Below are 14,922 nucleotides of genomic sequence, written 5' to 3' on the forward strand. Positions count from 1 at the left end.
GATAAAATGTCTAATATATTATATTTACCAAGAGCTAAAACTGAAAATTTTAAACGTTCATACAGCTACTCTTCTGCATTCCTTTGGAACAAACTGTCTCAAAATGTTCGAAGCTCTGGTTCGGTTGGCATTTTTAAAGCTGTGTATCTGATGGAATATTTTCATAGAAGTAGCAATTAAAATTCGTGCTTTCCTCTTTTTGTTCAGGTGTGCCAAATGTAGTTGTGATATGGCACTGTGTGTGCGTGTATCTTATGCTATTTCTTCTTCTTTCCTTTTATGTCATGTATTCATATTTAGGTAATAATTTTATCACTAATTAGGTGTGTCTTATGCTATATCTTTTCCCCTTTTCCTTTTATATTGTATTCATATTTAGATACTAATTTTAGATGTTAATTTTATGTTTGTGTATATGTTTTAATGCAGAACCACAATGAAAACTAGCTATATGTTAATTTGTGTTATCCTGGATAAATAAAGGCTATTATTATTATTATCAAACAAATCGATAATAGTATACATGTATATTCGTTTGATAATACATTTTGTTTATTTTTTTTGGATTTGATCTTGTCCTCATTACTTAGCACACAAATGTAATAATGTTTTTCATATATCATAATGATATTGTATGTAATCCGCGCATGCAGTCACAGAACATGTGCTTGATACAAAACCATGTGTAACACACGTGTCAATTCAAATAAATTCATTGATGTCGCTCAATAAATGAAGTATTATCGACGGAGCTTACGCCACCGTCTAATCAATCAATCAATAGCAATCAATCAAACTATGCAAATGTTTCGAATGAAGACACAGATGATCAAGATAGAAAACTTTTTAGAAAATATATTTATTAAACTATTTCTATTGAAAGTTTATACACACAGATGCACATGTACTTGAATTCGAGACTCCATTGACCCATGAAATAATACAAACATATAACCAATTTAGGAATACCATGCATATTGCTGTACACTGAGAAATCATCTATTTTCAAAGAGACAAATGTAAATGAATTTCAGTTACTTCTAATCACTGGTTAAGGGATTTCATGTTACTTAAGAGATATTTTCTAATCACTGGTTAAGGGATTTCATGTCCTTAAGAGATATGTTCTAATCACTGGTTAAGGGATTTCATGTCACTTAAGAGATATTTTCTAATCACTGGTTAAGGGATTTCATGTCACTTAAGAGATATTTTCTAATCACTGGTTAAGGGATTTCATGTCACTTAAGAGATATTTTCTAATCACTGGTTAAGGGATTTCATGTCACTTAAGAGATATTTTCTAATCACTGGTTAAGGGATTTCATGTCCTTAAGAGATATTTTCTAATCACTGGTTAAGGGATTTCATGTCACTTAAGAGATATTTTCTAATCACTGGTTAAGGGATTTCATGTCACTTAAGAGATATTTTCTAATCACTGGTTAAGGGATTTCATGTCCTTAAGAGATATTTTCTAATCACTGGTTAAGGGATTTCATGTCACTTAAGAGATATTTTCTAATCACTGGTTAAGGGATTTCATGTCCTTAAAGTAATTCCACCCTCCTGTGATGTCATCAGATTTTGCAAAATCAATGATTTATTTAGATTTATGCATGATAGGAACATACATTTTGTTGGAGTCTTTCCCTACAGTTATTGTAAAAAATCTTGTTAAAAATAAAATATTTCAAAAGTCTAAGTTATAGATGAAAAATCAATGATACGCTTCAAAATATTGAATCCAAGGGCAATAACTCTGTTTCTATTGATTTCTTTATCAAGTCTATTATGCGATGATTTCCTTTATTTTTTACATACATTTTGTATATTTTTATGAAGATACAGTTTCATGAAATTGTTATGAATGCTACTATATCGTCATAACCAGTTTTTATGAGATTTTGATAACGCTGTTTGATGAAAATTGCAATTTTTTGACGGTAATATATGATTCTGATTATGTACATCTCACATCTTAAAAAGTGTGATGACCTATGTATTTTATTTGATAATTTGTTAATTTTAACTCTAATGAATGGAAATAAATACACATTTTAAACTTGTATCAGATAAAACTACGAGTATGGAGTCACCTTAAGAGATATTTTCTAATCACTGGTTAAGGGATTTCATGTCACTTAAGAGATATTTTCTAATCACTGGTTAAGGGATTTCATGTCACTTAAGAGATATTTTCTAATCACTGGTTAAGGGATTTCATGTCACTTAAGAGATATTTTCAGACTTTCGTTACCTACAGGTGCATATGTATACATGCTGCAGGAAAAATATTTGCTGAGACCGTGATTCCGAGTGCCTGATACGTTGGTATATTACGTACATGTACACGTATGGGATTTCTAAGTGCCTGATAAGCATGTATACGTGCAGCAGGAAAATATTTGCTGGGACCGTGATTCCGAGGACATTCTAAACGCGAAACATTCGGGGAAAGAATAAACACCATATTTTTGCAGATGATTTTCCATTACAGGTGTACATACTACAATATTGTGGCTTATTTAAATGCAAATTTCTTATTTTTGCCTGATAGTGTCTGCATCTTTATTCCAAGATTTGATTCTTTCAGAAAAGGCAGTCCCGTGTCATGGCCTTTTCCCATTGCCTTGTGACTCAGTAGATTTTCATTTTCTCCACCCAAATCAAAATCTTGAAGTCCCCGAGTTTCCGAACTTCCTGTCAGATCTCTGATCCCTTTCGCCAATCTGGAGTCACGTGTTTCCTCCCGGCGTAAACTCCGATACTCTCTCTGAAATATGCACGTGGCGAAAGAGTTTACCAAAGCAAGAAGGGCGGCTACCGTAGTGGTATTCCAGTACCAGATGTTAGCATCCAGTTTGGCGGCATATATAACAATCCCAATGAAAAGAAACATACCTGGAAAATACGACATTTCATTAATAATGACTCATAACTATATAAGTGTACTCCAAAACAAAACAGAAACAAGGAAAGTGACCGGGATTTTTTCAGGTTTTGGCGTTGATCTCATATTCACGATGCCAATACAATACAAAGTACATGATGCGCAATGGAACGCGGGAAAACAGGTTTTTTTTTTTTTAGAGTGTTAAATTTATTTCCGGTTTGATCGGTTGTGTGCTGACTTTTGGCTCATGAACTAAACTTTTTGAAATATCTTACACAAAAGTAGGATTGATTGATTGTACTTGTTTAACGTTCCTGATCCCCCCCACTCATATGGAGACGTCACCACTGCCGGTGAAGGGCTGCAAAATTTAGGCCTATGCTCGGCGCATACGGCCTTAGAGCAGGGAGGGATCTTTATCGTCACATACCTGTTGTGACACGTGACCTCGAATTTTGCGGTCTCATCCAAAGGACCGCCCTATTTAGTCGCCTCTTACGACAAGCAAGGGGTGCTGAGGATATATTCGGGGAGGGGGTGTTACTGAGGATATATTCCATCCCGGACCCCCACGGTTTCAAAAAGTTGGACAGACAATAATAATTCAAGAGGATTAGATAATTAGCATCACTTGTTTTCATTTTATCATCAGGGAATGACGGTAGCTGAAGCGTCTGTTGGCACTGTTATCAGATTTTTGTTGTTGTCTATATATCTGAAAGTCTTTAACTGTTTTATTGTCTGTGACATGTCATGTGTCGCTTTTAATATAAAAGACAGGAAGTTACGCGTTTTATTGCAGTGTCACAAACAATTAAGGAGACACCCGTGTTTCCGCATCCGCGTCTTCCGCAGCTGGTGTTTTCTTTTGAAGAAAAAAAACCCTCAAGAGACAGGTGTAAAAGAGTCATTCAAAAATAATTTCTAACAATTAAAAATAGTTTTTAACAATTATTGACATGTAAATGAATTTGTTGCATTTGATGGAATGCAGTTTAACTCCAGTAATGAATATTACGGGGAAATGGTAACTTGTACACGATAGAGAAACGTTCTAAACCTCAATTACTTTTTATGACAATATACAGACTTACATGATGTGAAGTGGAGCAGAACGACTAAGTGGTAACAGTTGATACGACAACGACCCTTGCAAACAATGGTCAGTGTAAAGCAGGAGGATTTGACCAATATCAGGAAAACTTCAGTAGTGGCCGACAAGCAAAACAAGACAAATGTCCCCTTTAGTGAGCAAGCTGGAATACAATTAAGACTTTACAGAACATTAGATTTCGATACTATGTTCTTTGCTTTGAAAATGCATTTCTCAAAGGTGTTTGCAAATATAGTCACCATGAACCAGTTTACATTTTTTTAAAAGTGAAACATTTACGTGTATTTCTCATCAAAACTACGCTTTTTTCAAGGTTATAAACATCAGAACAATCTTTACTACTTCTATATGCCTGGAGTCATTGACCATTACATGAGATAAGTAAGATATGCTGTCATGATTCCACGAGTCCTTATCACGGTACTTACATGTTTCTAAATCATTGAGAATGGTTGGGTTTTCAAGGTACATAAAGACAATGATCGGTGCGGTGGTCCCGATCGTGAGAACAGACGTGAACATTCCAAATATCTCTCGAAAGTAGAAAAACCCGGCCTTTGCCTCCATATTTGGACGGTGAGGTGTGTTTCCGCTTATTGTCGTCCCTGTTTGTACTCGTTGCACCATTTCCGGAGACACGTCCATGTTACTTTTCTGTATGTTACATGTATGTTTTTTTTTTTTTTTTTTTTTACATCTGTTGACAAGAACATAAAAATAAACTGATACTTAGTTGTCGTAGGGACATTAGCTGTCATTTGTCGTAGGAACAGTAGTTGTCACTTGTCGTAGGGACATCAACTGTCATTTTGTCACCAAAAATTTAATTCAATGAAAATTGCTCTATATTATATATTTCAGTAATAAAACCAGTATTTTCAAATTATTTCAAACACTTTTTAACCCCAAAGCAGGCACATGAATGTGCAATTTTGGTGATGAAATAATTATCCTCTTGCTGGATTATAATTCTCCCTTATATATTTCTTTACACTCAATACAGATTTATTAGGTTTCTCTTGTTTTTGTATGAAATAAATGTTTTTATTAGTCATATTCCTAGGCCATTGAGAGATTTTGAGAAAACAAATCTTTGTCATCACTTTTACAGCTAATGCCCTTTTAAGCGTGATTACAAAGTGCGTTAGTAGGAAACTGAATCAAAGTACGGATAGTACTGAATAACCCTAAACGTGGGAATTCTTGCGTAACATGAAATAAGGCTTTATTTTGGCAAACATTTCAGAACAAGGTGTATATCTAGAACATAATTCAAGACGAACAACGAAACGACTCTATTTGATTAGGAATGGAGTAACTAATGCTTTTTAGTCTAGTTTCTAGTTGTCAAAAATAAGCAAACTATATATTTGTTCAGAGTCATTAATACGTTTTAAAATATTTGCAAAAGATATGTTACTATCATTTTTTAAAAATATATATACACATGTACATGTAATAACATATCATTCTCGCATAAACGCATAGCCTCTTAAAACTTTCATATCATATAGGGACAATTCAATTTTATTCTAGAATAATCAAATGATAAATAAATCATTATGATGGCTTTGGCTATATATGATATAATTAAGTTTTTTTTTTAATTTATAATATAGACTCGCAGTAAATCAGTGCCGTCTTTTTACAACCATAACATTTAAATGCCCGCCACCTGCCGGTCGATAATAAACAGATATATGAATTTCCGGTTCTTGTGTTCCATAACGATATGCAACTTGGTTTCTCATCATATCACGACACTTATTTGTTACACGGTGGTCAATTACTGAGTAGGATACCTAGAAAATACTCGTGCTTTAGAATGAATGTTTTTTTTTTATGAAAAGTTGAAGATAACGGAACAGTGGTCAATCTGATCAAAGAGTATATAATGGCGAATACAAGGATCACTGAAAACATCAAAGGAGGGAATAAATGTCCAGGAGTAGTAAACGTAGTAGAATATCTTCATCAGGTTAACCAGTCACACCCGCCGTGGGCGCTTTATCCTCAAACAGACAGAGCATTACGTAGTCAAAATCATTTCATATCATATAGGGATAATTACACAAAAATTACAACTTGTATGAAACAACATTCTATTTAATGACAGGCTGTATTTGCAAATTAGATCATTATTTACGAAATGTTGAGTTTAAAGAGGGATGTTGAAATATCTCTTTAATTAAGGGAGACAATTTTTTTCACGCTACTTAAGAAAAGTATTACAGTCGAACAGCATAGTAGCACTCCAAAGTATACGTCATAGAAATGAACAGGTGAAAATAATGAACAGTGTAAATCTTATAAAATTCTATAAAAGATACAAAATTAAGACAAGGGCAAACACGGACCCCTTACCATACAAAGGTGAGATCAGATACCTAGGAGGAGAAAGCATTCCCTGTAGACTGGCCACACCCCCGTTAGCCCTATATCTTGATCAGGTAAACGGAGTAATTTCTAGTTATAATCAGTATGTAAAGAACAGCTTAACTAAAAACACGTCAGTCACTATTCGACTGAGTGATAGTTCAAATTTGCAATTATATTTGCATATTAGGTCATTTTAACGACCATAGAATTTACGAAATGCTGACTTTAAACGAAACTGTTAAAACTTCTGTAGAATCAGCTTATTTATCAGTAGCCTGCCTTGATCTGAAAATTATCTCAGCATACACAGAACATGCTCGCGAATCAGATGAGTGACATAAACACTACATACAGATTACAATGGAACATTGCTACACAAAGGGAAGTTGACGATGGAGAAGCTGAAGTCATCTCGTTTGTCATGAATATAATGACATATGTTTAAACATCCCAAACACCATTCAATATGCCCTAAATTAAGAACGTAACTTTAAGTTTGCGAGCATTAACTAATATATGACCGTGTGTTCATAAATTTAAAATAGAAGATGATGTCCTTAGCGTATTAAGAATTTGAAAGGTATAACTGCACGATGACAAATACTTGATAAGCAGTTGATAGCTTAAAGTACATATTAAGGATGAATGATACGCCAAAGAAATTTGATATGTATGAAAAGTGGACGCTATATGCAACACTATTTTGAAATTGAAAAACTTTCAAATTTACTTTATTTAGTCCAAAAATAAAATTATAGTAGAAATCAATCTGGAAAAAAATCAAACTCCTGCTGGACTCGAACCCGCTGAACTGAGGTATTCGTCTAGGCAATGCTATTTGAAATGAATAGACAAATATTGCTGATATATCTAATTTCATCCATGTTTTAAAAGGAAGTCGACTACTATGACGATGTATTGTACATCCTTAAGACTTTTACGATAGGTACAATGATTTGAATACACCAAGTACAGGTGACCTGTGACGTGCGGAAAGTTTTGTCTGAAAGTGGCGCGTGGAATAATGAACAACAGGTGCATACTCACCTTTCTGCAAATACTACCAGTCATGTGATTTTTACCATGACTGCGTGTTAAACCAAAGGCATCGTATGGTATAGGCCGATCCTCAGAGTCAGTAAAAGTGGCGTAACTCTGTCCAAGACTCGCCATAGAATAATGTTATCAAATAGCTATATCAAACAGGTTCATGTTTCTTAAGGAAGAATTGCAATAGTGAGTTGAACTGTATTGAAAATTATGCAATCAAAATTATAACAAACTGACATGGGATTGATATTCCAGTGAATAACTCTCTCTCTCTCTCTCTCTCTCTCTCTCTCTCTCTCTCTCTCTCGTCGGAAATTTCTATATCCATACCTAAATCATATTTGTCAGTCATACACCAAGCTGTAAATTATCAAAGAAATGGAAACTGTTAAACACATCATTGTATATAATATTATATTGCTTCATTATCATTATATAATAACTATATCTGTATGACCTTGATCATGTATTTGTATGGAGAGGGCTTATTTAGGCAACGCCTGTTGTCCAATCCTTTTATGTATACATAGTAAAATATTGTTTAAATATATATAATCTATATATATATAATCTATCTATTTATCTATCTACCATATATATATATAGTCCAAATAGAAAGAGTTGATATCACACAGTCAAAATGATTCAATAAAAACAGTTCCAAAATATATTTAAATCACTTATCTGGACTAACCCCCCCAACCCCCCAACAACAACAACAACAAAAATTGTCAATATATACACTTATATACGAATATATGATGACACATGGATATATATAATGACAAACATAAATACATGATAATCATATCTAGATCATTGGTGTCATATCAAATATCAGAATATTAAATAATCATCTTGGCCTATGTATATATCTTGTACCATATTTACAAAGTGAGAGAGAGAGATAAGGGAGGAATTAATAATCATCAGATCAATAATAAAGGACTATTTATTCCAGTTGGTATTGAAATCAATAATTTCATTAGTTTCATAATATACAATTTTAATATTTCATATCATGCAATTTGTTTTAAGGCTCTTAAATACTCTTTATTTCACGTACCAGATTTCACACATGATAAATCATTGTTTAAACATCTCATTTAATACTTGACTTACTTGACTTAGTTGCTTCTCTCCTCCTGGATAACAGGACCTCTAACACGCATTTCCCCAGTTTTTCCTGTCTTGTGCAGCTCTTGCTGTTTCAGTCCAGTTTGTAAACCCCCGCTGCTCTCTTTCTCTCTCATTTTATACATATAACATTATATGGACATTGACATGATATTGGATGATTTTAAATGATTCACTTTTGTTTAATTTTCCAAAAATGAAGGTTGTGGTATCCAAGTTTAAAATGACATTGTTTTTTTTTTTTAAAATTACAAAATATAACGAAGTATTCAAATTACCGTTGGACAATGGGGCAGTTCTCACAACAGGTGATAAATTGTTTCTTCTTGTTTGGACTCTTGATATTCAGAGCAATTATGTGAAACACTTTAAAATGAGCAATTCTGAGATAATAAGATGACAAAATAAAGAAGAAAGACGGGTTATGTTATTTTTTGTGGTATAGAAATTATAAATATGTAACTTTTCCACGATTTGAGTATTGTATGGTCCAGAAAAGTATCGACAGCACTAAGTAGAACAGGAAATTGCAAAATGTATACCAAGAGTACCGCAAATGTATACCAAGAGTACCGCAACTGTATACCAAGAGTACCGCAAATGTATACCAAGAGTACCGCAAATGTATACCAAGAGTACCGCAAATATATACCAAGAGTACCGCAAATGTATACCAAGAGTACCGCAAATATATACCAAGAGTACCGCAAATGTATACATTGTACCAAGAGTACCTCAAATGTATACCAAGAGTACCGCAAATCAAAGGTATACCAAGAGTACAGCAAATGTATACCAAGAGTACCGCAAATGTATACATTGTACCAAGAGTACCTCAAATGTATACCAAGAGTACCGCAAATCAAAGGTATACCAAGAGTACCGCAAATGGTACAACATACGCCCATCGGACAGTGAAATTCAAAATGTAAGCTTAGTATGCACTCATTATATCACATATTCGGAATAGAAAAGCCTTAAAGTACATGTATGTCATGGTGCACCAATCCACCTGACGTGTGAACTGATTGGGTTTTTTTTTTCTCTGAGAGGAAGGTTGTTACAAAATGTCAATGCAATATCTGTATCTATGATGAGAAAAAGTCCAGGAAACTATTTGACCTACTTTTAACCCTAAAGTGGGTCATGTTGCATCAATTACGTTGAAATGTGAACTGATTATGTATTTCTCTGGGAGGGAGGTTGTGGGCAATACCTGTATCTATAAGGCCAAGTAAAAAAAATATGTGTGGTTCCGGTTCCAAAAACGTCCATGGTTTTCACCTCCGACCCTAAACCTTTTTTTTTTTAACTATTTCCAAAATCAATACCGTATTTTGCTAATCTAATTAAAATTAGATCCTTTGATCCGCTCACGTATATCGCTACACAAGGAATAAATTTTCTTGTGCAAAAGAAAGAAGTGCCGCGAAATTATGAGACAGTGATCGTGAACAGCATACGTTTTACAAAGCCTGTCAGGCACCCGCCTCAGGATAGCTGTTGTCACTGACGTTTCCAGATACCTCTCAGCATGCTATGCATGGGTCTTGTCATTTGCGATGACTTGCAGTAAATGACTGCAATGAAGAGCGAAAGCGTTTTGAAATAAATGTGAAATTTCCTCCCATATTTTGCTTATACCAAAGACTTATTTTATTCTAAAATACATGTAGATAGATAGACAGACAAACAGATAGAGAGATAGACAGACAGACAAACAGATAAAGAGATAGACATACAAACAGATAGAGATAAACAGACAAACAGATAGAGATAGACAGACAAACAAACAGATAGAGATAGACATACAAACAGATAGAGATAGACAGACAGACAAACAGATAGAGAGATAGACAGACAGACAAACAGATAGAGAGATAGACAAACAAACAGATAGAGAGAGACAGACAAACAGATAAAGAGATAGACAGACAAACAGAGAGATAGACCGACAGACAAACAGATAGACAGACAGACAAACAGATAGAGAGAGAGACAGACAGACAGATAGAGAGATAGACTGACAGACAAACAGATAGAGAGATAGACAGACAGACAAACAGATAGAGAGATAGACAAACAAACAGATAGATAGATAGACAGACAAACAGATAGAGAGATAGACAGACACATGTAGATAAACAGACAGATAGATGGATATAGAGATAGATAATTGATGAGGAATGTATAGCAAATATTAAGATGGTATTTAGTCACATTTTATACACAAAAACATTAATATTGCCTGTAAGTCCCATAACACTTGATGATTATCATGGTTAGGACAAACAAATAATCACTTTTTCGATTAGGTTTAAACAAAAATTGCCTGTTCTCCAAAAACTCAAGGAAATCGGTTTCCTCCGACATCTTCATAAAACTAAACCCATTTCATAACATCTTTGTATCAATTAATCTGGAAAAAAAATCGCATGCAATGATACAAGGTAGATTATCTTGAGACGACATTTGACGTAAATCACGCATCATGAGAGTCGATACTTGTAAATTACGAAATGTAACTGGTGTTAACCACATTAAGTAGATTTCATTTTATATTGGTTTTAACTGATAAGACACGTGTTACACAATAAATATTAATTGTGTTCATATCTCCAATTACTTAATAGTAGATAAAATGTCAATTAACAAAGACATTAATACGAACCATGAATTCAAATCAGGAGAAAAAACCAAAGGAGGGTAACAGATGTTGTTTAAAATGTGTTCGCTTTAGATACACGTTTCAATTACAAGTACACGGTTTTCTTGCTACTTCCTGGTCATTAAACTGATAATCATACACTGTAACATCTTATCCCGGTTGAAAATTCACGATGGGTTCTGGAGTAATGCTTGTTACGGTTGTTATAAGTATCTTAAATTGTGTGTCTCTTAGTAATTTTACAAACTGAAATCGCTGATTAACTTTCCTAATTCAGCAATAGTACTTACCAATACCTATGCACAAATAACAAAAACCAAATGTTTGAATGGGTTATCTATGTCTGGTAGACCAGCAATGCATGTTGAGTCCTTTATCGGAGTAATTATATACCGGTATAATTTTTCATTGAGAGATTCAGAACCTTACACTTTTACTATAACCATACATTATTTGCCAAACTTTAGATATATACAAAAAACTTGGATATTTGTAAACTATCTGCATGCTACTTACCTTAAAAGAGCAGTAACGCTCGCTAGGTCGATTTTGGAGTCATGAAACATTAACCGATATTTAGTACAATGAAACACGATTTAAATTCATTAAATGTGTAAGTTAATCCTAATCAGGGTACTATACAATACTAACATAGATAGAGTGATTGATTGTATCTTGTTTAACGTCTCTCTTGAGAATTTTTCACTCATATGAAGACGTCACTAAGACCGATGAAGGGCTTCAAATTTAGGCCTATACTTGGCGATTATGATCATTGAGCAGTGAGGGTTCTTTAGAGTGCCACACCTACAGTGACACGGGGCATCCGTTTTTAAGATCATCTCTGAGGACCCGTGACATTCATATCTGGCCGAGCGTTTGGCGATGGAACTGTCACTACCTGTTTCAATAACTTAGGTCTCTTGCGGCCGGGATTTGAACCTCGACCTCGACCTCGGGGCGAACGCTCTACCTCTAGAACACCGCGACAGTTTAACTTAAATAGTATATATAGTGCACCATCTAATGAACAATGAATGATCAATCTCATGATTAAAAGCAATACAAAATAGAGAGGTGGACAAACACGGACCACTAGATGTACCAGAGGTGGGATCAGGTGCCTAGGAGGAGCAACCATTCCCTGTTGACCGGTCACACCCGCCGTGAGCCATATACATGTATCTTGATCAGGTAAATGGAGCCACCCGCAGTCAAAATCTGTGCCAAGGACGACATAACAATCAGTGTGACCCCATATATCTCGAAAGCAATAAACATTTTTGTTAAACGTCGTAGAACAAACAATGTGGATAATACGAAATTTCCGAGTTGCCAAATAGTTATTTCCCTTTGTTGAACTCTTACGCACGATGAGATGCAAAATGTTTTTGAATTCACGCAGTGGGTAAAAATGCTTATCGCTGCGTTCATATATTGCCTAAAGGATGATTACCAGACGTCATGCAACCACCCAAATACCAGACGTCATGCAACCACCCGAACAGCAGGGACACATAAATTTTGTAAGTTTATAAGTATTTGCTAATAGAATAGATCAAATTAAAATCGATATTCACCATCTTTCTTTAATGTAGAAGAGGAAAAAACTAATAATAATATCATATCTAATTTAATGGGCTAATTCAAACAAATAATTATTGATGTGGTCAGTCTAATGTATGCCAATGGCTAATATAAACAAACTTTACGCTTCTATAACTGTTATCCTTATTTACATGACACGACCCTTGTTTAATTGTGAGCTATGTATCTCTCTTATAACTCAAGAACTGATATAAAGTTTTCCTGACCGTTAAGTCCCATGGGACACACTCTTACCAGGACTGGTTTGATGAAAACAATGAGGCTATAGACAAGCTGCTTGAAGTGAAAAAAAGGCTCTTAAAGCTAAATCTTTCAAACAAGACTTCAGCCAACACAGCTGCTTTACACCAAGTAAAGCAGACTGTCCATACGGAATAAAGAACAAATGGCTCAGTCAAAAGGCCGATGAAATTCACCCACAATTCCAAACGCTTCTATTATGTGTAAGCTGTTAGAACACTGTATGGACCTCAGCCGGCTCGTACACCACCACTGCTCTCAGACAAGCCTGGCATTCTCGATAGGTGAGCAGAACACTGAGTCTGTTCTAAACAGATCATCATCAATCAGGAACGAGACAATCAATCGCCAATCACAGACCCAAACTGATACAACACTTGACGACCCTCCTCCTGCTACAGAGACCGAAAAGACTATAAAGCAAATGTTAACTGGCATTAAGGAGATGATGTTTCATTCCAGCCGAGGTCTATAAATCCGCAGGTCCACTGACGATTCAGAAACTAACCAAACATTTATCGTCAATGTGGGCAAAGGAAACCTTACCACAGGACCGAAAGGATGCTTCAATAGTTCACCTCTACAAACGTAGGTCGTGGAACACTGGGCGCGATTTTTGCTGCCAAACAACTGCAAGAGATATGTCAAGAACAAAACACCAGTCTCTACACACCATTTGTAGACCTCACGAAAGTGTTTTATTCCGTTAACAGGACTGGTTTATGGTTAATAATGAAGAAATTTGGCTGCCCATCAAGGTTCATCAGGATGATGGCATGCAGGCCCACGTTCGCGATGATGGCAATTAATCTTCACCCTTTGAGATCACAAACGGTGTAAAGTAAGGTTGAATTTTAGCTCCAACGCTGTTCAGCATAACGTTCACTGCTATGCTGATAGATGTACTTCTCTGAGACTGACCCAGGCATTTACATCAGGTATCGCGATAACCATCTTTTATTATAGGGAAATTAATATTTTTCAAATGACATTGGGGCCTCCGTGGCAGTGTGGTTAGAGCATCAAACTCAAAATCACACGGCTTCTTCCTCTGGTCGGCTCGCGCCGGTAAGTGAGAAAGATTCCCAGTTTACTTTCGGAAGGTCGGTGGTCTCTTCCCTGGTACATTGTATCTGGGTTCTCTCTTCCACCATAAAAACTGGGCGCCACCAGATAACTGAAAAATTGTTGAGTGTGGCGGAAAGCAGCAAAACAATCAATCAAATGACATTGATTTCTATGTTTTGAAAACAGTTCAGAAGTTTTATTAATTTTAATCTGACCAATATATCATTTATGTATAAAATATTTTTCATATCATGTCTGATCATGTATTTATGCATACCGGTACTCATTCTATAAATGTATCGTATATCATTAAAATAGTATATTCTAACGATTACGATATTTTTGCTGTACGAAAATCGTGATTTGTACATGTGAACGGTGAAGATAACAAACAGAGATCAATCTCATAACTCCTATAAGCAATACAAAATAGAGAGCTGGACAAAGACGGACCCCAGAGGTGGGATCCTGATGGTCATAAAGTTGAGCTCTTAATTTCTAATCAAAGTCGTTGTTCAGACAAACACCCAAATATGAAGCACATGTGCAAGATTCTTTTTAGAATTTATTGGGATGAACAATTGAAGATAAAGAACATAACCTATAAGGAATACAATATTAAGAGAAGGGCAAACATCCAACCTTGAACATCCAGAGGAAGTGTCTAGGAGGAGTAAGCATCCCCTGTCGAACGGTCACACCCGCCACGAGCCCTATATCATGATGTAGAGGTTTTCTAAGTTTCTATAAGTTATAACCAAT

The 14,922-nt window shown here is 35.1% G+C and overlaps 1 protein-coding gene across 1 annotated transcript; it reads right to left on the reverse strand.

Moving 5' to 3' along the window:
* Positions 1–878: 878 nt before the first annotated feature.
* Positions 879–4,646, reverse strand: LOC125665987 (uncharacterized). The gene is made up of 4 exons (XM_056151225.1): positions 4,439–4,646; positions 3,991–4,152; positions 2,100–2,904; positions 879–1,549 (listed from the first exon to the last, which is right to left on the reverse strand). Exons 1-3 carry the CDS (start codon positions 4,635–4,637, stop codon positions 2,525–2,527), a joined length of 741 nt encoding a protein of 246 aa, XP_056007200.1. The 5' UTR covers positions 4,638–4,646; the 3' UTR covers positions 879–1,549; positions 2,100–2,524.
* Between the last annotated feature and the right edge of the window lie 10,276 nt (positions 4,647–14,922).

Source organism: Ostrea edulis, chromosome 10 (assembly GCF_947568905.1).
Source record: "Ostrea edulis chromosome 10, xbOstEdul1.1, whole genome shotgun sequence".
Taxonomy (NCBI): domain Eukaryota; kingdom Metazoa; phylum Mollusca; class Bivalvia; order Ostreida; family Ostreidae; genus Ostrea; species Ostrea edulis.

Bases quoted from the DNA above. Each gene is read 5' to 3' on its own strand.
- LOC125665987 (XM_056151225.1), bottom strand. From the start codon at position 4,637: ATGGTGCAACGAGTACAAACAGGGACGACAATAAGCGGAAACACACCT. The intron at 4,153-4,438 runs GTAAGTACCGTG...ATTGTATTCCAG, and splicing joins TCTCAATGATTTAGAAACAT to CTTGCTCACTAAAGGGGACA. The intron at 2,905-3,990 runs GTAAGTCTGTAT...CGTATTTTCCAG, and splicing joins TCTGCTCCACTTCACATCAT to GTATGTTTCTTTTCATTGGG.